At 39.6% G+C, this 25,226-nt stretch overlaps 1 protein-coding gene and 1 pseudogene across 2 annotated transcripts in view; both read left to right on the plus strand.

Annotated features, from left to right (window-relative positions):
* Positions 1-25,226, plus strand: part of RCAN2 (regulator of calcineurin 2) — a 348,645-nt gene that overhangs the window by 303,257 nt on the left and 20,162 nt on the right. For both annotated transcript variants that reach the window (XM_027838273.1, XM_027838274.1), the window contains 2 exons: positions 10,587-10,760; positions 12,562-12,733. In XM_027838273.1, coding sequence (XP_027694074.1) covers positions 10,587-10,760; positions 12,562-12,733 — 346 coding nt within the window. The remainder of the gene's footprint in view (positions 1-10,586; positions 10,761-12,561; positions 12,734-25,226) is intronic.
* LOC114025017 lies at positions 6,841-8,511 on the plus strand (annotated as a pseudogene).

Genomic DNA, 25,226 nt, shown 5'->3' on the forward strand with positions numbered 1-25,226 from the left:
CCAGGTGAAGAAGCTTGTATTTTATCCCAGAAGCAATAGAGAGATACTGGACAGGAGAGTCGTTCTTTAGGAACGTGATTTTGGCAGCTATGTGGAGGATAGATTGTAAAGGAGAAAGAGAGGAAGCAGGGAGACTTATTGGAAGGGTTGTTCTAATACTTGAGGGGAGAGGTGATTTAATTGACCAATAGCATCACAGATCTAAGACATGAGGAAGAATGAGGGCAGCTAGGTGGCACAGTGGATAGAGTGCCAGCCCTGGAGTCAGAAGGACCTGAGTTCAAATCTGGCCTCACACACTTAACTAGCTGTGTGACCCTGGGCAAGTAATTCAACCTTGCTTGCCTCAGTTTCTTGATATGTAAAATGAGCCGGAGAAGAAAATGGTAAACAGGTCTAGTATCTCTGCCAAGAAAACCCCAAAAAGGGTCATGAAGAGTCAGACACAAGTGAAAAATAACTAAACAACAAAATAAAAAGAGTCAACAACTAGATATAATTAACATTTATGGAGAAGTATTGGAGTTTACAAGGTGCCTTTCTACGGCAGCGATGTATGTGGAAGGTGAAAGCAAGACAATAATTATAGTAATGATAGCTAACATTTATATAGCACTTACTCTGTGCCAGGCTCCTTTGCCTCTGGCATTCCCATAAGAATGACTGGTACCAAGGCCATCTGTGGACTTAAAGGCAAAGTAGACAGCTGCTTACATGGCATGAGTTGAGGGGGCAACACAAAGTTTCATTTTTGATACTGTGGTGCTTAAAATTATTCTACTTTTATCGATGTGTACACTTTGACTGAGTTAAAGTTTTCCCCAGTAGCAGATTGCTGAACTAATACATTATCACTGATTACTTTTTCTGATTAACCCATTATCAGTTACTGCCACCACAGAAAGAACACGTCCTTGAAATAATAGGAAACGGGACAGGTAAACTTGGATGAGAGGAAGATGGAAAAGGTTGGGAGCATGGGCCATTGTTTTCACTCATGGGACACCAGAGTGGGAGGCCCTGAACAGACATCAGATGTTTTTTTAAACTGGGTGACTAAGCCTGCAGAGAAGAGTTGAAAACCATAACACAGATTGGAATCTGAAAACTGTGTTCAGAGGGAGTCCTCATTATCTCCCGAAGAAGTCAACCAGATGACCCTGGGGCTTAGCAGCAGATGGTGACACAAGGCAAAGCTGGATCAGCTCAAGGCTCCCTTGGCCGCAAGGCACGAAGGGGCATCAAGAATGCTAGATCCACAAGCAAGGCCAGATGGTACTATAATGATGTCTGTCAGCAAGGCTAGGGCAAAGAACTTGCAGAACACAGAAGATGGAGAACTAGGGACAGAGGTAGTTTGCTTGGAAGAGACACTATGGAGTCTGAAGGGGCTGCTGGTTCACTGAATTCCAACCTGTATTTTATTAAAGCAAAGCTGGAACTCCTGGGCTTTTGTAGCTAATGAAGAAATGAATGAGAAAGCACTTACTGAACTCTTAGTACATGCCAGTATCTGTCCTAAGTGCTGAGGATAAATATATAATTATAATAATAATAATTATTATTATTCTTATATAATATTGATATCTAATATTCTCATATTGTTGTTACACAATTGTTGTATAATGATATATTGTTATAAAATAAGTTAACTAATATAAATTAAATTTAACATTAATTATATCATATAATATTTAATATATGTTGTTATATAACAAAACTTTATTTGTATTATTTAATAACAACAATTAGCATTTATATAGCACTTTAAGATTTGTAAAACATTTCATAAATATTATCAAATTTGATCCTCATAACTACCCTGGGAGGTAGGTGCTATTGTTATTCCCATTTTACAGATGAAGAAACTGAGGCAGAGAAAGATGAAGGGACTTGCTTAAGGTCACACAGCTAGTAAGTGTTTGAGGCAGGATTTGAACTCAAGTCTTCCCAACTTCAGGTCCAGTTGCAATTGTAGGTCCAACTGCATCACCTATTTGCCCAAGAGAAATTAAGACAGTCCTGGCCTTCCAGGAATTTACATTCTAATAAAGGGAGAGGACATATATAGGGCAGTGGTAGCCTGGAAAGCTTGTCTGGGAAGTCCCAGACTTGTCGAGTGGACCCATAGGGTCAGATTAACTCACTCTTTCCCATAACAAATTCTCATAACGAGGAAAGTGAAGCAAGTTAATGCGCAAGTCGCATGGCAGGAAGATGTCTTTGAGGCCTGCTCAGATGACTCAGCAGCCTAGATATAGTTATTCCTTTTCTGAAAAACTTTCTGTAGCTCCCCACTGCCTGCTGAATAAAATACAAGCTTCTCTACACGTATTTTCAATTCCTCGACAGTCTGACATCAATCTACCTATTTAGCTTGATTTCTCATGATTAACCTTCACTCTGTAGTCTAGATAAACTAGAGTAGTTCAAAGTTACTAAACTTTTTCCTCAGTCCCATTCTGCTCCTTCTCACCATTGTTCATTCCTACACATTGCCCATTAGACCTAGAAGGAACTTACTCATACCTGCCTATCAAAATTATTTCTTCAAAGCCCAATGGGATGGCTATCTCTTACCATGAAACCTTCCTCAATCTTGCTAGAAGTGATTCCTCTTTCTTAAACATTTCATGCTATTCTATTTGGAAACTCCTATGTGCTTACTTGATCATGTTCTAATTTGTCAAAGGTATTTTTCAAAGTCTTCTCTCCTCTTGGATTGTAAACTCCCTAAAGACAGGGACATTTTTCATCTTTATGTCTCCTTCAGCACCAGCACAAAGTGAGAATTTAACAGGTATTTGCTGAATCAAAGTGATTTTTATTGAAAGAAATTAGGACACCAAAGCTTTTTGTGTCTGCTGGGCCTGGGAGGGCACAATGAACCATTTGGACTAAAAGACAGTTAATAAACAATTGAGTACCTTTGGATCTTCAATCCAGGCCACTTGTCAAGGATGGTCCATAAAGAAAACCTTATTCATATACAGGATGGACAAGGTGATCTGTTGAGGCCTTCTGAAGGCTAAGATTCTATTATTCTCTAAAGGGATAATAGGGGTTAGGCAAGGGATTAACACTGAAAGATGGCAGACATCACCCAGATGTGATGAGGGAGAAAAGAAGGTTAAGGACCCATACCACTTACATCATATTGGTTGTTATTGTTGTTGTTAAAGTTCCATTGAGAGGCAATATGATGCAGTAGAAAGTCTATGGGCTTTGGTGTTGAAGGATATAGTCCACAAACATTTATTAAGTACTTACTGTATGTTAGGCACTGTGCTAGGCACACCGGATGCAAGAACAGGCATTTTTCATCTCTATATCTCCTTCAGCACCAGCACAAAGTGAGTATTTAACAGGCATTTGTTTTTGTTGTTGGTGGGTTTTGCGGTTTTGTTTTTTTTTTTTTTTGGTTTAACAGACATTTGTTGAATCAAAGTGATTTTTATTGAAAAAAACGAGGAGACCAAATGATCCCTATTTGTAAGGACTTTACATTCTATTGGAGAAAACAACAAATACATATATAAGTATATACAGAATTAAAATTAAGACAATAAATCCAAAGTCATTAATTACAAGGGGCATCTAGGTTGCACAGTGGATAGAGTGTTGGACCTAGAGTCAGGAAGACCTGAGTTCAAATCTAGTCTTATATACTTCTTAGCTATGTGACCCTGGGCAAGTCACTTAACCCTGTTTGCCTCAGTGTCCTCATCTGTAAAATGATCTGGGGAAGGAAATGGCAAACCACTCCAGTATCTTTGCCAAGAAAACTCCAGATGGGGTCATGGAGTGTCTGACATGACCGGAATGACTAAACAAAAACAACAAAAATTAAATATAAGGTAGTTTGGGAGTGAAGGCACCAACAGTTGATGCTCAAACTAGGAAGAGAAGGAAGTCTGAGAGGTAGAGGTGAGGAGGAAATATATTCCAGGCACTGGGGGGACAGCCAGGGCAAAGGCACAGAAATGGAATATCACGTATGAAGAATGAGAGAAAGCCAGTTTGGCTGGATTGCAAAGTGTGAGAAAAGTAGTAATATTCAATGAAAAAGATAAGCTACACTAAGGCCAGGTGGCAAAGAGCTTTAAATGCTAAACAAAGGAGATGATATTTTCTCCTCAAAGTAAGAGTGAGCTACTGGAACATAGAGTAACAGAATGACACAATCATACTTACGCTTAAGGAAAATTACTTTGACAGAAGAATATCGGCAGAACTGGAGCACCAAGGGGCATAAGACAAGAAAACCGATTAGCAAAAGATGGATGGATATAGGACAGAAGAGTGGGAGATCCAAGGGCAGAAGTAAATGTAGAACTGAAATGGTTAACTATAGAGTTGGGATTGGAAAGGAAGGAAAATGAAGTGAGAGCAGAACTAATAAACTGAGAAAATACTGAGGGGTAGAGGGATGAGAAGTCTTAGTGAGGGTGAAGCAGAATGGTGAGATTCAATGTGCTACTGGTGTGTCCCTGTGTGTGGCAGGAGGAGTGAAAGAGTAGGGCCGGAAACTGAAGGAAGCTGCGAAATTGGGAGTTTGGGGAATTTGTGGATGTGTCTGTTTGAACATTGAAGTCCTCTAGTCAGGAGTTGGAGGGGAGAGAAAAAATTGTCAGCCCAGTGCTGAATTCCTTAAGAAAGGGAAGGAAGTACCCTAAAGGCTAGCATACAATAGTCTCCATGATTTGGATTGGGTGCAAAATTTTGATTGAATAGACTTCAAAGTTGCTGAGTGATCATGGAAAAGTTTGGAAGTGGCAGTATAGAACAAGAAGTATCAGGATTCTCCCCTTCAGGATCACTGTGTTGAGGTGGGAGCTGGGGGGAGGAGGGCAATGAGAAAAGGTACAGCCAGTGCTGGAGAGGATGGCTAAAGATACAATGTCAGTGAGGGAAGCCAAGACTTAATGATGGCTAGGGAATGAAAAGGGTGTGAGAGAAAGAGGTCTAGGATGAAGGGAAATTTATTCACTATGGAATCGGAATTCCAGAGGGCACAGTAGAAGGGGTGAGTTGGGAACCGGCAGTGAGTTAGGTAAGACTGAATAGAATGGTGAAAAAAAAAAACAGAGGGTAGGAGGCTGAGTATAAATTGTTCCTCTATAGCCAGAGATAGATTAATAAAGGGATACATAGAGAAAAAGGAGGCAAGATATTGTTAGCCATACATGTAGTAGTGGATGGCAGATAAATAGCAAGGGTCACAACCTTCAATGATGATGATGATGATGATGATGATGATGACAGCTAACATTTATATAGCACCTACTAAGTACTATGCTAAGCACTTTACAATTATTATCTTATTTGGTCCTCACAACAACCCTGTTGCTATTATTATCCTCATACAACAGGTGAGGAAACTGGGGCAAATTAAATGACTTGTCCAGGGTAACACAACTATTAAGTGTCTGAGGCTGGATTTTAACTCAGGTCTTCCTGACTTCTGGTCCATTACACCACCTAGCTGCTCCCAATGAGTGCTGCAGAGAGTACTGGTCCTCTGGGCCTACATCTGAGTTTAGGTTAAAACAGCTGCAGTAGTTTCTTCTACTCCATAGTGGACATGGGTTCAAATCTCACCTCAGCCATTTGCTATCTGTGCAACTCGCTCCATCTTTTGGGCTCAAAGTTTCCCAATCTGTGAAATAGAGGATAAAAGTCCCTTCCACATCAAAATCTATGATGCCTTTTGTTTTTACATCACAATCATTTCCCAATTCCCTAGGAGCCATCCCTTGTAACACAGGAAAATAAAACAGTTAAGCAATATAAACCAACATCAGGCAGCAAAATCAATAAGCATTTATTAAGCACCAATTGTGTACCAGGTACTATACTAAGCACTGGGGATACCAAAAGAGGCAAAAGACAGTCTCTGCCTTCAAGGAGCTTACAATCTAATGGATATGCAACATTCCACACCTAAAATCTCTCCCTTTTCTATGGAGAGGAGGAAAGTCTGTTTCATTATCTGTTTTCCAGGCCAATTGGTCATTCCAATTAGGCAAAATAGGGCTACCTTTCAGGGTGGTTTCCATTTAAATTATTACAGTCATTATTTATAGTGTCTAATTCTGTTTATTTTACTCTAGTTCCTACAGGTCTTCTTCTGCTTCTACAAATTCCTCATATTCATAATGTCTATAGCACTATAACACCCCATTACATTCAGATACCATGATTTGTTTAGCCATTTCCTAATAAATGAACCCACTTTGTTTCCCATTTTTTAACTGGCACAAAATTCCTAGGAGTATCTTGGTACCTATGGAACCTTTTTCCATAGTCGACATGCATTGATTATGCTTCTACTATGTGCCAAGCACTGTAGTAAGCTCAGGGAATACAAAGACAGGCAAAAATTTCATCCTTACTTTCAAGGAGCTTGCAGTCTAACTTGGGGGGGGGGCAACACATAATCAACTAAATACAAGCAAGATATTGAAGATAAATTGAAAATAATGTCAGAAAGAAGGCACTAAGATTAAGGAGGACTGGGAAAGGTTTCTTGCAGAAGATGAGACTTTAGTTGAGACCTGAAGAAAGCTAAAGAAGCCTGCAGGCACTTATGAGGAGGGAGAGAGTTCTAGGCATAGAGGACAACCAGTGAAAATGCTTGGAGTTGGGAGAGGGAGTGTCATCTTCCAGGAACAGCAGACACCCATGAGTACCATGATCATCTCAGAGTACGTGGAGAGGATCAAGATGTAAGAAGACTGGAGAGGCAGGACAAGAGCAGGTTAAGAAGGGCTTTAAAAGTCAAACAGGGCACATGTCTTTCAGAGCTGAGCTGTAGTGGCTATTGGAAGTCTAACCGTGATGCAGCTGCAACCTTCTCCCACTTCCACTATGGGGCCCAGCGACCTCCGGCAACTTCCCTCCTTGCTTTTCTCCCAGTGCGGAACACGACCACGTCCACCAATGAAAAATGAAAATGCTAATTCACCAGCTGCCCAGCTTAACAGGTTTAAGAACAAAGGGAAAGACAGCACAGAAATGAGGCGCCCGAGAGTGAATACAGAACTGAGGAAAGCTAAAAAAGATGACCAGATGCTGAAAAGAAGAAATGTCAGCACTTTTCCTGATGCTGCTGCTTCTCCTCTGCAAGAAAACTAAAATAACCAAGGCTCTGAGGATTGGTCTGTTGAAGAAATAGTCAAAAGCGTAAATAGTAATAATCTGGAGGTTCATCTTCAGGCTACTCAAACTGCTAGGAAACTCCTTTCTAGGGAAAAACAGCCTTCCATAGACCAAATAATTGAGGCTGGTAGAATTCCAAAGCTAGGAGGCTTCTTGGGCAGGACAGACTGTAATCCTATTCAGTTTGAATCTGCTTTAACATTGTTTCTGGAACATCAGACCCATCCAAGGCTGTGGTACACGGAGGGGGGCTATACATGTGCTCGTTGCCTTGTTGGCCTCTTCCCAGGCTCACATCAGTGAACGGGCAGTGTGGTCTCTGGGCAACATTGCAGGTGATGGTTCAGCCTGCAGAGACTTAGTAATCAAGTGTGGTGCAACAGACCCTCTTTTAGCTCTGTTTGTAGCTCCTTATATGTCATCATTAGCATGTGGTTACTTAAGAAATCTTACCTAGACACTTTCAGATCTTTGTCATAACAAGAATCCTGCTCCCCTGATGGGAACTATTGAGCAAATTCTTCCTATCTTAGTTTACCTTTTGCATCATGATGATCCAGAAATTCTGGCAGATACCTGTTGGGCCATTTCCTGCCTCACAGATGGCTCAAGTGACAGGACTGAAGTGGTTGTGAAAATGGAGCTGTCCCACAGCTAGTGAAACTTGTAGGATCTGGTGAATCGCCAATAGTGACTCCTTCCTTATGGGTTATAGGAAACATTGTCACTGGGACAGATGAACAAACTCAGATTGTAATAGTTTCAGGAGTGCTAGGCGTCTTTCCTAGCCTGCTTACTCACCCTAAAACCAATATCCAGGAGGAGGCTGCATGGACCATGTCAAACATCACGGCTGGCCATCTGGACCCGGTACGGCAAGTTGTGAATCATGAACTAGCTCCATCCTTGATTGGAATTCTGTCAAAGGGAGACTTTAAATCACAGAAAGAAGCTGTATGGACTGTCACAAACTATACAAGTGGCAGAACAATTGAGCAGATTGTGTATTTTGTTCAAAATGGAATTCTGGAACCCTTAATCATCCTCTTGTCTGCAAAAGACAGCAAAATTGTCCTGGTTATTTTGGATGCAATTTCAAATATTTTTCTGGTCGCTGAAAAACTAAATGAAACTGAAAAACTCTGTATCCTAATTGAAGAATGTGGAGGGCTAGACAGAATTGAAGTACTATAGTCTCATGAAAATGAAATGGTATTTAAGGCTACCTCAAGCTTAAGTGAAAAGTATTTCTCTGCAGAGGAAGAAGATCAGAATGTTGTACCAGAATCTACCTCTGATGGCTATACCTTCCAGATTCAAGATGGCACACTTGAGACCTTTAACTGTTAGATTTTGCAGTCAGACCTTCAAGTCTTGCATGTCTTGTTCTTGGTATAAGTTTGTCTTACTGTCTTTCCACTAAGATCTTTTTTTTTAAATGTGACTTTTCATGTAGCACTAATGCATACTTGAACAGTTTAAACTGTGTACATAATGTGTCAAACTTCTATCCTCAATAGGTATTCTTATTTCTATGTGGAATTTCCCATCTTGAAGTGTCCTGTAAAAAAAACTTAATTCCACATTTTGTCTTACCTCAGCCTGTCTACCTTTTAGTCCAAGAAAAGTGGGAGATTCTATTCCAAATGGTGATTCTAGTCCAAAGATCTGTGAATTTGTATGTGGTTATTTCCTTCATAAATGGAGTTTGTAACCGGAACAATGTAGTTTTGAAAGAGTTGATTTGGCTGAAAATCCATGACTTCGTGATTGGCCTACTCTAGACTTTTCTAAAACTAGGCTGCTATTCTTATGACTGCTAGTTATCACTAGGCCACGGGGATTACCCTAACCCAACTTAATGTAAAATATAGCAGAGCTTGCATTTTATTCATAACAGCCTTTGTCAACTCAGCATGATGATAGATTCAAACTTCAGTGGAAGAGATGTTTGTGTTTCTATTCTGATTATTATACCTTAGTAAATAAACAATTTCCAATGTAAAAAATTTAAAGGGAAAAAAAGAGTAAACAGAAGGTTTTATATTTCACCCTGTAAACAATAGAGGAGGCAAATAGGATAGATATCGTTATTGTTGTTCAGTCATTAGTCACGTCCAACTCTTTGTGACCCCATTTGGGCTTTTTTGAAAATTTTGTCATTATTTTTAATGAACTTTTTTCTATAATTTTAACCTAGTTTTGTTAGTGCCACATAGAAATGCCAATGATTTTTGCAGATTTTGTCTCAGTGACTAGAGGTTGGAAGTATATTACGTTTGAGCCTTTCAATTCCCAAAGTTCAACTTCTTTTCAGTGATCTTTTACATTATTGTAATCTTACTTACTGTTTTTCTGACAAATCTTACCACATTTCTCTGAATTCCTCATTTTTGTTATTTCTTACTGCATAACAATATTCACATGTGGCAGCAATAAATTATGCTTGTGTTCACCTAAAATCTCCAGGTTGTTTTTTTTTCTTTCAGAATTTAGGCTTCATTAACATACCTCTATTTATTTCTTCCTTTTCATGGAAGAATTTTTTTTTCTTTTTATCCCTCCTTTGATAGGTAAGTTTTTGGTGTGGTAGAAAGAACCCTAAACTGAGAATCAGGACACTTGGATTCTAGTCCCAATATATGCCACTAACTAGCTATGTGACGTTGGGTCCATCAGTTCAATTCTTTGGCCCTTTGTAAAATGAGGGGTTGGCAAACTATGTTTTACATTATATAAAAAACCATTCTTAGCTCACTGTCCTGGGAAAACAGGTGGCAGGCAGGGTTTGGCTCACCACCTGTATAGTTTGTCCACCCCTGCACTAGATGATCAAATCACTACACATTCCTTAGTTTCCTCATCTGTAAAATCAGAGGACTATATGACCTTTCAGGTTCCTTCTAGCTGTCAATCTAGGTTAGGCTGTCTTCCGGCTATGATATTCTAGGGATCTTTTTCTCATAACCCCCATATTCCTCTGTCTCTGCCTGCCACTAACTTATCTAAAGACAAAAATGCCTTTCTTTAGAAAAACAAGACTCTGAATCATTTTACAAAGCCATTTGCTTCCTTAATAGCCATCTCTCTGGTAAGAACATGTAGCATAGTAATACATGTTGGTTTTGTTACTTGCAATAAAGATAAATAGAATAAAGGTGAATAGACATAGGAAATAAGATTCAGAATATTGTTAGTATTTCATTAGCCTGAAATCTCATGATTTAGGTCTGATTTTTTTAAAATGATAAGTCTCTAGGCAGCATTCACAACTGACTAATAATCAACAAATAAATAATATTCTCTTTGTTTGCTTTAATCAAGGATTTAATCATTTGTGTCATTAATGACACCATAAACATTTTATGACCAATGGATTTTCTTGTATGTGTGCATATGTGTGTTTTCTTTTTTTTTTTGTTAAGGAGAAATTCGAAGGACTGTTCCGCACGTATGATGACTGTGTGACGTTTCAGCTGTTCAAGAGTTTCAGACGTGTGCGAATAAACTTTAGCAATCCCAAATCTGCAGCTCGGGCCAGGATAGAGCTCCATGAAACACAATTCAGAGGGAAGAAGTTAAAACTTTACTTTGCACAGGTAAGAATATAATTTTTTCATGTACTTTATCCACTTTTTCCCTAAGTGAATTATATTTAGTTCATAATACCCTTATAAGGGTAGATAGTTAGTGCAGTAGATAGAATACTGGCCCTGGAATCAGAAGGACCTGAATTCAAATCCAGCCACAGACACTTACTAGCTGTGTGACCCTGGGCAAATCACTTAACCCTGTTTGCCTCAGTTTCCTCATATGTAAAATTAGATGGAGAAGGAAATATCCAAACTTGCCAGTGTCTTTGCCAAGAAAACCACAAATGGGGTCACAAAGAGTTGGACATGACTAAAAAAAAAAAAAGACTGAAAAATTCAAAGGAAACCAATGATATTTAAATGTAGTTGTTAGAATACTTGAAAAAGCAAGTTCTATGATGGGATTCCAGGTTAGGAAGCTCAGACCAGGGAGATCAGAAAAGATTCTAGAGGGAAAGGAGACAGCTTTCAATCTATAATTAGTTCACCGAGAAATAGGTCAGACTTATCTGTCCCTCCCTCATCTTCCCCAGTAAATGTGTTTGAACTCCTGCTACTAACTAGGTCTAGGGAAGGTCTGGAATTAAAATATCTGCCCATGTTTTATGAAAGTCACAGGATCATAGATTTAAGTTCAACAGACCCTCAGAAGTCACCTAATCATCCCCCCTACCTTATTTTGCAGAAGAAGGAACTGAGGCTAAGAGGTGAAGTGATTTGTTCATGGTCCCACAGCCTAGCGTCAAAAGTGGCTACAGGTTAGGAACATACATGTCCTTCAATGTATGATTCTTTGTGTCACCTAACTAGAAATTTTGACTCCTGATAGAAGGTACAAGTTAAGCTAATTCAATCCAGCAAGCATTTATTAGGCACCAAATATATGCAAAGCACATGCTAGGCACGGAGAATACAACTACAAAAATGAAAACAGCATTACCCACAAGGAGTTCATAAACTTATAGGAAGCAGAAAAAAAATTAAACGGGTAAATGAATAGCATTGTTCCCAAAGTATATGTATCCCCTAAAGCAGGACTGTGTGACACCCCATGAATTATAGGAAAGGACAGGCCCCAGGGCTGTGTGATACCCCATGAATAATAACGATAACAATATTAATAAAAGTTTTTATGTAACACTTTAAAGTTTGCAAGGTACTTTACATATGTTATTTTATCCTTATAACAACACTGGGAGGTAGGTGCTATTTGTTATCTCATTTTACAGCTGGGGAAAACTGAGGCAAGGAGAGATTAAGTGACTTGCCTAGGGTCACACAACTAATAAGGGTCTGAGGATGGATTTGAATTCCAGTGTTCCTGACTCCCAGGAAGCTAGATGGCTCAGTGGATCAGTTTAAATCCAGCCTCAGACATTTGTTAGCTGTATGACCCTGGATAAGTCATTTAACCTCTGTTTACCTTATTCCCCTGGAAAAGGAAATGGCAAACCACTCCAGTTTTTCTGCCAAGAAAACCCCATGGACAGTACTGACATGCAATGGTCCATGTAGTGACGAAAAGTTGGACACAACTGAATGTCCAACAACAATTTCCTTACTCCCTGTCCCGCACTCCATGCATTTCACCACCTAGCTGTCTACCAATGTCATTCAGTTCTGACTTGGAGGGAATTTTAGTCATTCATGAAGTGACACTTTTGGGATCTTGGCCAAAATGAGTATCAGCCTTCAATCACTAATTCTTCATATCCTAAAAGTATGAGATCACATTTTCATCCTAGCTTGTGGAGCATGTCTCAACCTAATATGAATGCTAAGTCTTTGTCCCTGGTCTATTTGAAAGGTTCAGACCCCCGAGACAGATGGAGATAAGCTTCACTTGGCACCCCCTCAGCCAGCAAAACAGTTTCTCATCTCACCTCCTGCATCACCTCCTGTGGGCTGGCAGCCTATCAGCGATGCCACACCAGTCATCAACTATGACCTTCTCTATGCTGTTGCAAAGCTTGGACCAGGTAAGCCCTGAGGCTGCCTTTGAAATTTCGCTGTGCCTCTGCCTCTTTGTCTGTCTCTCTGTCTGTCTCTGTCTCCATCTCTCTCTCTCTGTCTCTCTCTCTCTCTCTCTCTCTCAGACATACATACATACTCACTCTGTCTCTGTCTCTATCTCTGTCTGTCTGCTGTTGCCTGGAAAGTTAACCAAGATGAACAACCTTGAAAACCCAGGTTTCACAATCCCACCTACATTTCTAATGGTTGTAATTGAGCAGAGTGAAAGAGGAGAAGGGGGTGATGCATTGCTGAAACTGCTGAGTCAGAATTAAGGCATCAGAGCCACTTAGGACTTGTATCTCTTGTAGGAGCAATTCAGGACACTCTGCCCTAGATTTATTGCAATTCCTGCAGATTGCAGATTCCATGCAGATTTCCAAAGACCTGAGAGAGCTGTCTTCTCTTTATGGGATTTCAATTTGGACCTGAAGGAAGCTGTTTCTTAGCAGATGAAATTAAAAATAGCATCAAGGGCTCCCAGTAGCTATAATAAAACTAAATCCTTGTGACTGTAAAGGAAGCTTGTCTGGAGGAGTGGGCTGTAGCCCACTGGAAAGTTGTTGGGAAGAATGCTTGATTTGGAATCAGGGTCTGAGTTCAAATCCCCCTCTCCTACTTTGTACCTATGGAACCTTGAGCAAATTATTCATTCTCTCTGGGCCTAGATTCCTCATCTGTAAAATATAGAGGTCAGAATAAATAATCTCTCTGGTCCCTTCCAGCTTTGAGATAACCATGCTATGCATAGATGGGCACAGAGTATTGACCCCAGAGAGGAAAGGGCAGACCCGTAGGAATGCTTTCCCAGCATAAGTTATCATATATAACCCATAGTCTGTTCATGTCTGCGGCTAATTAGGAAAACAATGGAAGTGAACAACAGATGATAGTGTGTGAGAGGATATGTAGCCTGGCAGGGGTGGGAGATAGAGGTAACTCACAAGACTCCTCATTTTGAATTGGCTCCTGATTGATTTTGTGACCTTGAGAAAAGGTGGCGCTGTGGGTAGACCACTGGGCCTAGGGTCAGGGAGATCAAAGTTTAAACCCCACTTCAGACATTTTCTAGCTATGTGATATTGGACAAGTCCCTTAACCTCTGCTTGCCTCAGTTTCCTGAGATTTAAAAGGGGGATAATGAAATACCTACCTCTCAAGGTTGATGTGAGAATAAAATGAAATAATATTTGAGGGAAGCTAGGTGGCGCAGTGGATAGAGCACTGGCCCTGAAGTCAGGAGGACCTGAGTTCAAATCTGACCTCAGACCAATCACTTGACGCTTACTAGCTGTGTGACCCTGGGCAAGTCACTTAACACCAATTGCCTAAAAAATGAAATAATATTTGTGAAGCACTTAGCATAATGCCTAGCATATGGTAGGCACTATGTAAATGCTAGCTATTTTTATTAAATCATTTTGTGTTCATTTAAGCCTTGGAAACGAAACTTACCACAGAATCATAGATCTAGGGTTTGAAGGGACTTTGGAGTCATCTAGTCCAAGCCTATTTATTTCACAGATGAGGAAACTGAGGCCCAGGGAGGTTAAGTGAGACCCAAGGTCATACAGGCAATAACCAAGGGTGAAATTCTAACCCATCTCCTCCGATTCCAGAGCTCAGTCTCTTTCCACAGTATCACACCATAAAGAGCCACTGAGAGAAACGTTCAGTGTCTGAAATGCTCAGCTGAAAGATGGCACGTGATTGTGAGCGCAGTATTTCTGTAAGCATTTATATTCTGACAGCTTGTGCTACAAGGTAGCTGAATATACAGAAATCTTTGAGTTGTGCAATATCCATTCAAAGAGTCACAGCATACTTTTTTTGTAAAAGAGGGAAGTCTATATTTGAAGGGCTGTGTATCATAGAAAATGAGTGGAGCGTGGATAATTTAATGCCAGTGGAAGTGATTTTCTCATGGTTATTATTCAGTCATTGTGCAAGCAAGCAAGTTGGCACTGCCCACATTAATCAGTCTGAGCTGTGGGTCCCGCTTATTTCTACCCGTGTCACTCCTGAATAGAAAGAAATTGGAACCAACACTTTTCGAAGTTGCTACAAACATGTGGATAAATGGAATCAATCTGTGCCATAGAAAGATGTTAACTCATATGATCATATACTCTAAGCTAGAAAAAAAAAGGTAGAAGACATCTTCTCCAGCCACCTTATTTTACAGAAAAGGTAACACGAACCCACAGAGGTAAAGTGACTTGGTCAGGAGATGAACCCAGATCTCCTCACTACAAATTCATCATTCTTTTTTCCTGCACTGTAGAACTCAGAGATCATCTCATCTAACTTCCCCATTTTGCAGATGAGAAAACTGAGGCCCAGAGAGAGGTAACTAGTCCAAGGTCATATATGGAGAATCCTTGACCAGGATATAGGTTTCCTGACTTTCAGTCAAAAGCTCTTTCCAATGGAGTTTGAATGCAGATTTAAGCATAGTATTTGCACTTTTTTTTTCTTCTGTTTTGTTTTGTTTCTTCTTTCTTGTGGTTCCTCTTATGGGTTCTAATTCTTCTTTACAACATGACTAATGTGAAAATATGTTTAACAGGAACATACACGTAGAGCTTATATCAGATTTCACACTGTCTTGGGGAAGGAGGGACGGAAGGAGGGGGAGAAAATTTAAAACTCAAAAGCTTTTGGAAGTGATTGTTGAAAACTAAAAATAAATAAATTAATTTTTAAAGAAAGCTCTTTCCAATACAGAAGTCCATTTCAGAGAATCATAGAGTTTGGGAATTGGAACAGTCAGCCAACAAGTATTTGGAAGGGACCTAAGCAGAAGTGAGATAAATTGAGTTTTTTTCACAGAATCAACTCAGCTTGCCTCCAGTCTGTTACATTTAGGGCCAAGGATTTGGTACATTCAATGCATTTTATAAACCAAAAAAGTAAAAAAAAAACAAAAAACCTCATTTTGGGAAAAATGGATTCATGAAAAACTAGTGATAAGAGAAGTGATGAAGGTTGTACATACACAAGGACTTCCCTAAAAGGGACCCCTGGAATTAGCTAAGTGGTATAATGGATAAATTGTTGGACTTGGTGTCAGGAAGACCCGAGTTTGAATGCTGCCTCACATATAAGCTGTGAGACCCTAAGCAAGTTACTTGACTCCATAAGCCTCCAGTTTTCTCAGCTATGAAATGGAGTGAGACTCAATGGCCTCTAAGTTCCCTTTCAGCTCTAAGTCTTAATAATATTAATTATTAAGATTAAATTAATTAGTAATATTAAGAAAATTCATCCATATAATAATAACACATTTCAATGAAGCTTAAAGCCATACAAAGTACTTTCTTCAAGATAGACCCAATGAGCTATAAAATATGAGTATTATGGTTTCCATTTCATAAATGGGGGACTAATCCTTCAAGAAGTTGTGATGCCCATAGTCCCACAGCTAGTGAATGTTGGAATATTGGACTTTCAGTTCAAACCCACTTCCCCTGACTTTCTAAGTCCATTGTTAATTCTACTATATCACGTTGTCTTTACTGATCTCTAGGACAGCGGTTTCCAAAGTGGGGGCATGACACTAAGGGAGGTGTGATCAACTAGTTAGAGGATGGGAGGATGAGTTGCATTCTACCATCTGGGCAGTGGTCAGTCATGGGGCTTAGCTTTAATATAACCACACTAACTTTTAATCCAATATTCTTACCCTCTACTCTCGCCCCAGAAAAACTCAGGCTTCCCCTGCTGAGCTAGTAATCAGACTCTCATGGCAGTTATAACCTTAGTGGCATAGTGGCAATTGTACAGGTGCTGTTGAGACAATTCCCTACCACACCCTAACTCCTCCCTGCCAGCATACTTACCTAGAAAAAGAAATACCTGTAAGAGAGTCCAATTAAAACTACTTAGAGGTCACTGCTTTGGTAGCCTCTCTTGTTTGGTTTGGGGAGGGGAATTGTCTATTTTCAGGTCTAGAAGATGGGACCAGTGAATGATAGGGAACAAAGGCTGAAAGTGAGAGGTATGGATGCATGGAAGAGGACCTAAGGACCATAAGTGATGTTTGAGATAGGAAGAGCAAAGATTGGCAAGTTTAGACCAAGAACTGAAAAAAAAGTATAAAGACCTGGAATTATTCTTAAAGTTAATGAATCAATCCATTATTGGGCTAAAAAAACCCAAACAAAATCCTGCTTCATTTTACCTTAACTTTGTTCTTGATGGCTTAGCTAAGGGTTAGCTTCATCCATACCCCCTCACTTTCCATTCTCATTTCCATAGGTTCTATGATTACTAGCCTTGGACAGATAATAATAACAATAATCATCATCATCACTGCCAGAATTTATCTAGCACTCTAAAGTTTGCAAAGTACTTTACAAATATTATTTCATTTGATCCTTGCAATAACCCTGCAAGGTAGTTGCTATTATTACCCCCATTTTATAGATGAGCAAACTCTAACAGAGGTTAAGTGACTTCTCTAGGGTCACACAGCTACAGTCTAAGGCTGACTTTGACATTAGATTTGAATTTAGGTCTTTTTGACTGCAGGTCCAGCACTGTACCCCCTGTATCCTGATGCTTCCTCACATGACTGTTTTCTAGAATTAAACACAAGATTTCCCTCCAACACTTAGTTGCTATCGAGTGGCATCGAACAAGTCGCTTAACCTTTTTATCAGCTTCAGTTTTCTTACCTGTAAAATGGGGATACTAATACCTGCCATACCTAGCTGACAGGGCTATTATGTGACTTAAGTAAAATAATGTAGATTAAACACTTGGTGTTCCTAACACCACATAAATGCCCAATGTTTTGTCTTGCTTTGTTTGTATTAGAAGACCTGCCTTTGGATCTCTGTCACTGACTGGCTGTGTGACTCTAGGCAAGTCACTTTATCTATCTGAGCCTCAGTTTCCTTAGCTAAAAAAATTGGAAGAATAATTCTTGTCATGAGAAAAGTATCCTAGAAACATTAAGGCACTACCTAAATGTGAATCATTAAGTCATTTTTGCATTCAGCTCCAACGTCAAGCCTTGGGTCATTTCAAGTGCATTGTTCCAGCGCCTAGGCAAAACTCACACATTTAATAACATTTCAGGGACCTAGATTGGGATTTGCCTCTAACCTACCTGAGCCAGATCTATCGTATTATAGAGTCAGATCTATGCAAGTATTTTTGTGACAATTTCAGCAGAGCGGAAAAGGGGCAACATGATGCAATAGATGAAGTCCCAGACTTGTCAGAAAGATCTAGGCTCAAATTCTGCTCGTGACATTAGCTGTGTGACCATGGGCAAATCACTTACCCTCCCTGATCTTTTAATACTTATCCTTCCCATCATCTGTCCCTTTATCTAAGTGCCATTCAGACTCTGAACTGCATAGGGGGAGGGAGGGAGTTCTCACACCAACAAAATCACCAATCCGGATGTATTAACATTCAGCAGAGAGAATTTTTATTCTATAATGGAAAGTGCAATAAATTTGGATCAAAGAACCTGAGTTCAAATGCTGGATTCACTACTTTACTTCCTATGTGAGCTGGAGCAAATCACTGAAGTGCTGGCCTGGAGTTAAGAAGACCTAAGTTTAAATCTAGCCTCAGAAACTATGTGACTCTGGACAAGTCACTTAACCTCTGCCTCAGTTTCATATCTGTAGCACCTACCTCCCAGGGTTGTTGTAAGGATCAAATGATTCAATATTTGTAAGGTTTTATAAAATTTAAAGCACTATATCAAGGGTCACTTTCATTATTATTATCATCATTATTATAATTATCATTATATTATCATTACTATTATAATTTTCTAGGTCTGGGTTTTCTTATCTATAAAATGAGAGGAGCAGATGATGTTATCTAAGGTTACTTCCAGCTCTGAATCTAAAATCTTATAAATAATAAATGAGCAAAATAGAGAGACTGAAGCCATCCTGTTGCCTAGGGATGGAGTGTTTGTTTGTTTTGCTTTGTTTTGTTTTGTTTTGTTTTGGTGGCAGGAGTTTGTCTTTCTGCTATTTTAATAAAATTTGTTCCCTTAGAACTTTAATTTCATGAGCAATGAATTAATTATTTTTAAGAGATCATTTTATTCAAAAAAAAAACCAACCTCTTAGCCTTTCAATTTTGAAGAGAGAGAAAGAACTGGTAAGAGATTACTTTTTTTTTTTTTAGTTGGGACAGTCTATTTCCTTAATGGAATGGAAATCAAAGGACCTGGGTTTGAAATCTTAGCTTGCTTGCTTCACTAACTGACTTAGGATCATTTCCCCTCTCTGGGCCTCAGTCTTCTCATCTATAAAATGAAGGCAGCTGACCTTGATGACCTCTGAAGTCAAATGTAAAAGTACACCAGTCCCCCAGCACCAGAGATAAAGAAACAAATGAGAAGGGTAGAGAAGAACAATGCAGGGAGTCCAGGCAAAGGCGGGTTGATTCATAGTACTAAATTGGTAGAGCTGCGCTTTGTTGGTGACTCAGAACAGATTTTAAAAGATACAAACACCTTAAAAAGTCACAGCACAAGCTGAAAAATAATACGGTGATGTCCAAACTGATTGTTTAAACCAAACCTCTGAGGAAATTCTCAACCACTGTAGTCCATCCCCTGCTCTGAACCTTAAAGTTTTAGAGATATGGATAGGGCACTGAGAAATCAAGTGACTTATTCAGTGTTACATAGTCAGTTTATGTCAGAGGCAGGACTGGAACCTAGTTTTTCTGGACACTGAGGCCAGTTCTCTATTCATGATGCCACGATGCCTCTTCAACTTCAGTTTTGTCATCCATAAAATGGGACATCAACTTCCCAAGGTTGTTATGAAATGAACACTTCATAAACAAAGTCATTCTCTAAATATGAGCTTTCCAAAGGGAGGCTTAGAAGCCTATAAATACCTTTGAGGGCAAAACTAGGAGAAACAAGAAATGAAGCTACCATGGACCTTTCCGGTGTGGCAAAGGCTTCCTCCAAGGTGTTTCTCATGGGCGTATTAAGATCATATAAGATTTAAGAGCTGTGACTTTGTCCAACAGTCATATTCATATCAGGTGAAGAATAAAACAGAGAGAAGAGCCACGTTTGTCAAAGGGATTTGCCACTGGCTTGGAGGATGTTCTGTGCAGTCCAAATGGAGGAGGCATTCCCTCAAGATGGCCCAAGTCCTCCAGCTTTCTGATAACATTGTGCTGATTGTACTGAGCCCTGAAACACCTCAAAGAGAGCAGTCACTCAAGAGGGATCAGCTTAGCAGTACACACAGAAAACAAAAAGGGAGGGTGGTGTGGGGAGTTGAAGACCACAGATTGCCCAAATGACCACAAGCGATTAAATGAGAAGCCAATTAAATTAAAATCATAGGATCATAGACTCGGAGTTGGAAGAGACGTGAAAGGTCATCTAGACCAATAGTTTCCAAATAAAAACCTGCAAACAGAATTTTTTAACCTATTTGAAAATTTTCCAAATTAGTATTTTTAAGTGTATTTTGAACCTATTTGTTAAAACAGAAATGCAGTAATTTTTGATTGTTTTGCAAGAATAATTGATTGACATCAAGGGAAATGTGGAATGATATCTGTCTTCAAGTATTTAAAGGACTTTGAGAAGAAGGATTAAATTTGTTCCACTTAGTTGCAAAGGGCAGAACCTGGAGCAGAAGCAGATTTAGGCTTTGGAAAAAAACATGCTAACAATTGGAGCTATCTCAAAGTGGGATAGATTGCCTGGGGAGGTCCTGGCTTCCCTCACATTGGAAATTTTAAAGCAAAGTCTAGATGACCCTTTGTCAGGAATGTTCTATGGGGGGATTTTTTTAGGTCTAGGTTGAGGCCCAATCACTTTTATGACTGAATTCTTACGATTCTGACGTCTACATAGGAGTCCTCACTCCAACACTCATCAGGTGTGTGACCTTGGACACATCAATTAACCCCTCAACCTCAGTTTTCTCATTCATAAACAGAAGAGTCAAACCAGATTGTAGGATCAGAGATTTAGAGCTTAAAGACATCAGAGTTCATCAAATCTAGTCCTTTGATTTTACATAGGACATAACGGAGAGAGAGGTTACATGATTTGTAGAGAGAGCCCAGAGAAGGTTACATGGGTAAGTGGGAAACCAGGATGCAAACCTAGGCGTTGCTCTTTCCAATGTACCACACTGCCTCTGATAGCTCTAGAAGTCCAGAAATCAATAAATCCATACCACTCAATATCCTTGGAAACATCTTTTCTTTCACATGCATACACCATCTCCTTTTTGTTGTTCTGTTCCTTTGGCGTTGCTAGATAAAGACCCATAATGCTTCGCTTCCCATCACCTTCATCAGCCATTTGATAATTCTTGCCAGAGTATGAACACAAAAAGGGAACTGCAGGGACCAAGTCAGCATTTCTTTCCACTGTGACCTGTTTTAAGTGATCACAGTCATCCCCTTAAAGACACCATCTTTAGGAACAGAACAAGTCTAAAAGTGGCTTCAGCTTCTATTGCCAGAGTCCCATTGGGGAATTTATTGAAATCCTGTCATTCTTGGGACATTTAGGGACAAACTGGAAAAATGGAATGGATGTTTAATTCAGTTTTGTTCTTTAAAAAAAAATAATCATGATTGTCTGACCCCAGAAACAAGCATTGTTTATCTTTTTGGGTAGAAAATAAAATGGAAAAAGAATGGGAGGCAGGGAGGGAAGGGATGATGAGCCCATCCATACCTTTCTGGAACAATAAAAATGGCCACCTTTAGGCATAGCCTCTTCCTATTTAGGGTATAAATCAATTCCCCCATACCAAAGCAGCAGAATGTGGAATATCAGTTATTGTTCTGTGCTCTGGGATAGCTCTGCTCGAAGGTCAGGTTCACTGTCATTTAAAGAGCCCACAGGGAGCGATATGTAAAGTCATTGTCTGCTCTCTCTTGCCTCTCGCTATTTTTAGCCCTTGTTAGGGAGATCAATTTTAGTTAACTGCAGAGGCGGTTTTAAAGTGGTACTACTGTTCCAAGCTGTGTGTGCCTCCTATATTGATGTTTCATTAAAAAAAAATTCTTCCCCATCAAACCAAGCTCTAGGTAAGGTAATTTTGATCTTATTTGTTACTTGCTATAGGTTCAACTTTCTCCAAAAGGAAATCTATTCATTTTACAAACATGGGGATAAAAATTTACATTCTAGGCGTCAGCTAAATATTAAATATAGGCCCATATTTGCACTAGAATATGTGAGCTGAATATTAAGTACAGGGGAGCCATTCTTGGTTACTGCAATTGCTATGTTCTAATTGCAGATTTAAAATCTGAATAAAATAGCCAGTATTATGGTGTCTATGTTAGCTCAGTGAGACCCTATTTAAAAGCCGTTGTTTATAAAGTTTCCTGCCTGAGGGATTCAAATTTGTGATGATTTGTACATGATTTTCCACCTCCCTTCTAGGAAATTTTCCCTAGAAAATGATTTTAAAGGACTTTCCTTCTTAAAGAAGTCCCACATTTATCCTTCATCACCATGGGGAGAATAGGATATTATCCTAGTAATTAAATGAACCGTTGGTATTTATATCATGGCATTCTGTGCTTGAAAGCAGGATAAAGTAGAAATAATCAGCAGAGGAAGACTCTAGAATTAAGAGGGATCTGGAAAGGCTTCCTGTAGAAGGTGGGATTTTTATCAGGGACTTGAAGGAAGCCCTTATATTCAAGATTTGCAAAGTAGGGAGGAATATACAAGTCATATGGAGAGTAAAGTATGTGTAAAGAAGATTTTATGCGATGAAGATGGAAGAGATGAAAGAATATGACATCTGACTTATACAGATGAATTTTCAGAGGAGAGACAAAATAACAGTCAGGAGTTAGAATCAGGAGTTAGACCTAAGTTAGGGCGCCTAGGTGGCTCGATGGATAGAACACCAGCCTTGGAGTCAGGAGGACCTGAGTTCAAATCTGGCCTCAGATACTTACTAGCTGAATGACCCTGGGCAAGTCACTCAACCTTGATTGCCTCAAAAAAAAATCTGACATTAAGTCCTGAAAATGACACAAACTAGCTATGTGACCATGGGCAGGTCAAAACTTCCCTGTTGTCCTAATCAACTTTATTACCATAAGTAGCAGAAGACTTTATCAATGTTTATAATGGAAGGAGTTGTTCTATGGGAAGTTCCTCTCATGGATAAAATTACTGGTCCAGATATGACTTGGGGCAAGTCACATCCTTTTTCTAGACCTTAACATTTTCTTATCTGCCAGAGTAGGATGCACTCACTGGTCTCTAAAGTAAGTCTTTCCTAAATCAGAGATGCTCTGCTTCTGTTAAAAAAAAAAAAAGGCAGCATGATGTAATAAAAAAAGAAAGCTGCATGTGGACTTAGGAGAAGTGCCTTGGAATCCTAGCTTTAATGCTTAGTAATAATGATAAAATGATGATAATAATGACAGTAATATCTAACTTTATATATTGTTTTATGCTTTACAAAGTGTTTTACAAATATTTTCTCATTTTATTTTCCTAACAGCCCTGAGATGTAGTTACTAATATTATCCTCACTTTACAGATAAGAAAATGGAGGAAGAGGTTAAGTGACTTGCCCAAGTTCTTGTAGCTAAAAAATATCTGAGGCTGGATTTGAATCTAGGGCCTTGTGATTCTTGAAATCAGGGAATGATACCCCCCTCAATAGAGAAAGGGGCAGGTAGATGGCACGGTAGATAGAGTGTCTGGCCTGGAGTTCAAATCTGGCCTCAGACATTTACTAGCTATGTGACCCTGGGCAAGTCACTTTACCTTGTTTGCCTCAGTTTCCTCATCTGGATAATGAACTGGAGAAGAAAATGATAAATCACTCTAGTATCTTTGCCAAGCAACCTCAAATGGGGTCACGAAGAGTCAGATTAAAACGACTGAACAATGACAATGGAGAGAGAAGAGTTTTCTCTGCCCACTTTCCCATTCTGTGTCCTTGATCTGAGCTGATATTCAGTCAAGGAAAAAAATTGCTTTCCCTCAGCTCGTGACCTATGCAGCCACCAGCTCCAACTACTTTTTATATACCGCTTTATAAATAGCATAGAAAAGGACTGGAAGAATCAGAACGGGCAGCAGCTGTAAAAATGGAGGAGTACAATTTGGGCTACCTTTGCCATTACTTAATTGTGTGACCTAAGATGACTTTATTCCCCTTCATTTCCTCATCTGTAAAATGAGGGGATTGTAATACATGATCTCTAAAGTTTCTTCTTGCTCCCAAAATCCATGATTCTATTACTGTGGTTGTTGCTGTTGTTAATTTCTACTGCCTTCTACCTGGAATTTAAGAGTAAGGCTCACTGGTGGCTCTTTTGTAGAACACCATTCCCTGGCAGGAAAGGTGCGTGTATGTGTAAGGGAGAATGTAAGGATCAGGGGTGTAATTCACTAACTCAAGATAACTCCACAATGGCCTTCCTTTGTGTTAAGCTTCACATGTTCTCTGGCCCTGGGATCAGGGAGTTAGGCTCATTCTATCCTCAGCTAATCTACCCTCCAGCAATCACATTCCCTTCCCCAAAATGCATTTGGGACATTCTTCTTTGTTGAAGTAGCTATAGGACAAAAAAAGAGGAACAGAGATTAAGCACCTAGGTGGAGAAATGGATAAAGCATCAGGCCCAGAATCAGGGAGAACTGAGTTCAAATTTGGCCTTAGACACTTACTTGCTGTGTGACCCTGGGCACATCAGCTACCTTCTGACTGCCTCAGTTTCTTCATCTGTAAAATGGGCAGCGAGATGGTACAGTTGAAGCATTTCTTAAATTATGGGTCAGCAAAATTTGGCAACACTAAAAGGTTTTTAATGTGCAATGACCAAAAATTAATTAAAAATCAAACATGTAATGAATCTGAGGTATTTCTGGCAGCACTTGCCCATGTTGCATGGTATAACTTCACTGCAGCCTTGGTTCTAAACACAAAGCAAGGGAACTTTGCACCGTGCATGCCCTCAGGCCGCTCAACAGCAACAAACACTGCCAAAATCCAAAGATCGGTTGCAAGTGGGAAAAGTTTAAGAAGCCCTGTGGATAGAGCATCTGGCCTAGAGTCAGGAAGACTCATCTTCCTGAATTCAAATCTGGCCTCAGACACTTACTAGCAGGATGACCCTGGACAAGCCATTTAACCCTGTTTGCCTCAGTATCCTCATCTGTAAAATGAGCTGGAGAAAGAAATAGCAAACCACTCCAGTATCTCTGCCAAGAAAACCCAAGAATGGGGTCAGAAGGAGTTGGACACAACTGAAAATAACTGAACAACAATAACAAAAACTGGAGATAGTAAGAGCGAGTCACTTAGCAAGTTCCCTAGAGGTACTAAAAACTAGATAACCTTCCCAGAATGGCACAGCTAATATGGGTCAAATACAGGACTTGAACCCCAGGAGTCAGCCTGGGAGAGTTGGGGGAACACCAGCTTTGAAGTCACAGTTCCAAATTCG

This window comes from Vombatus ursinus, unplaced genomic scaffold (assembly GCF_900497805.2).
Source record: "Vombatus ursinus unplaced genomic scaffold, bare-nosed wombat genome assembly UNPS02014826.1, whole genome shotgun sequence".
Classification (NCBI taxonomy): domain Eukaryota; kingdom Metazoa; phylum Chordata; class Mammalia; order Diprotodontia; family Vombatidae; genus Vombatus; species Vombatus ursinus.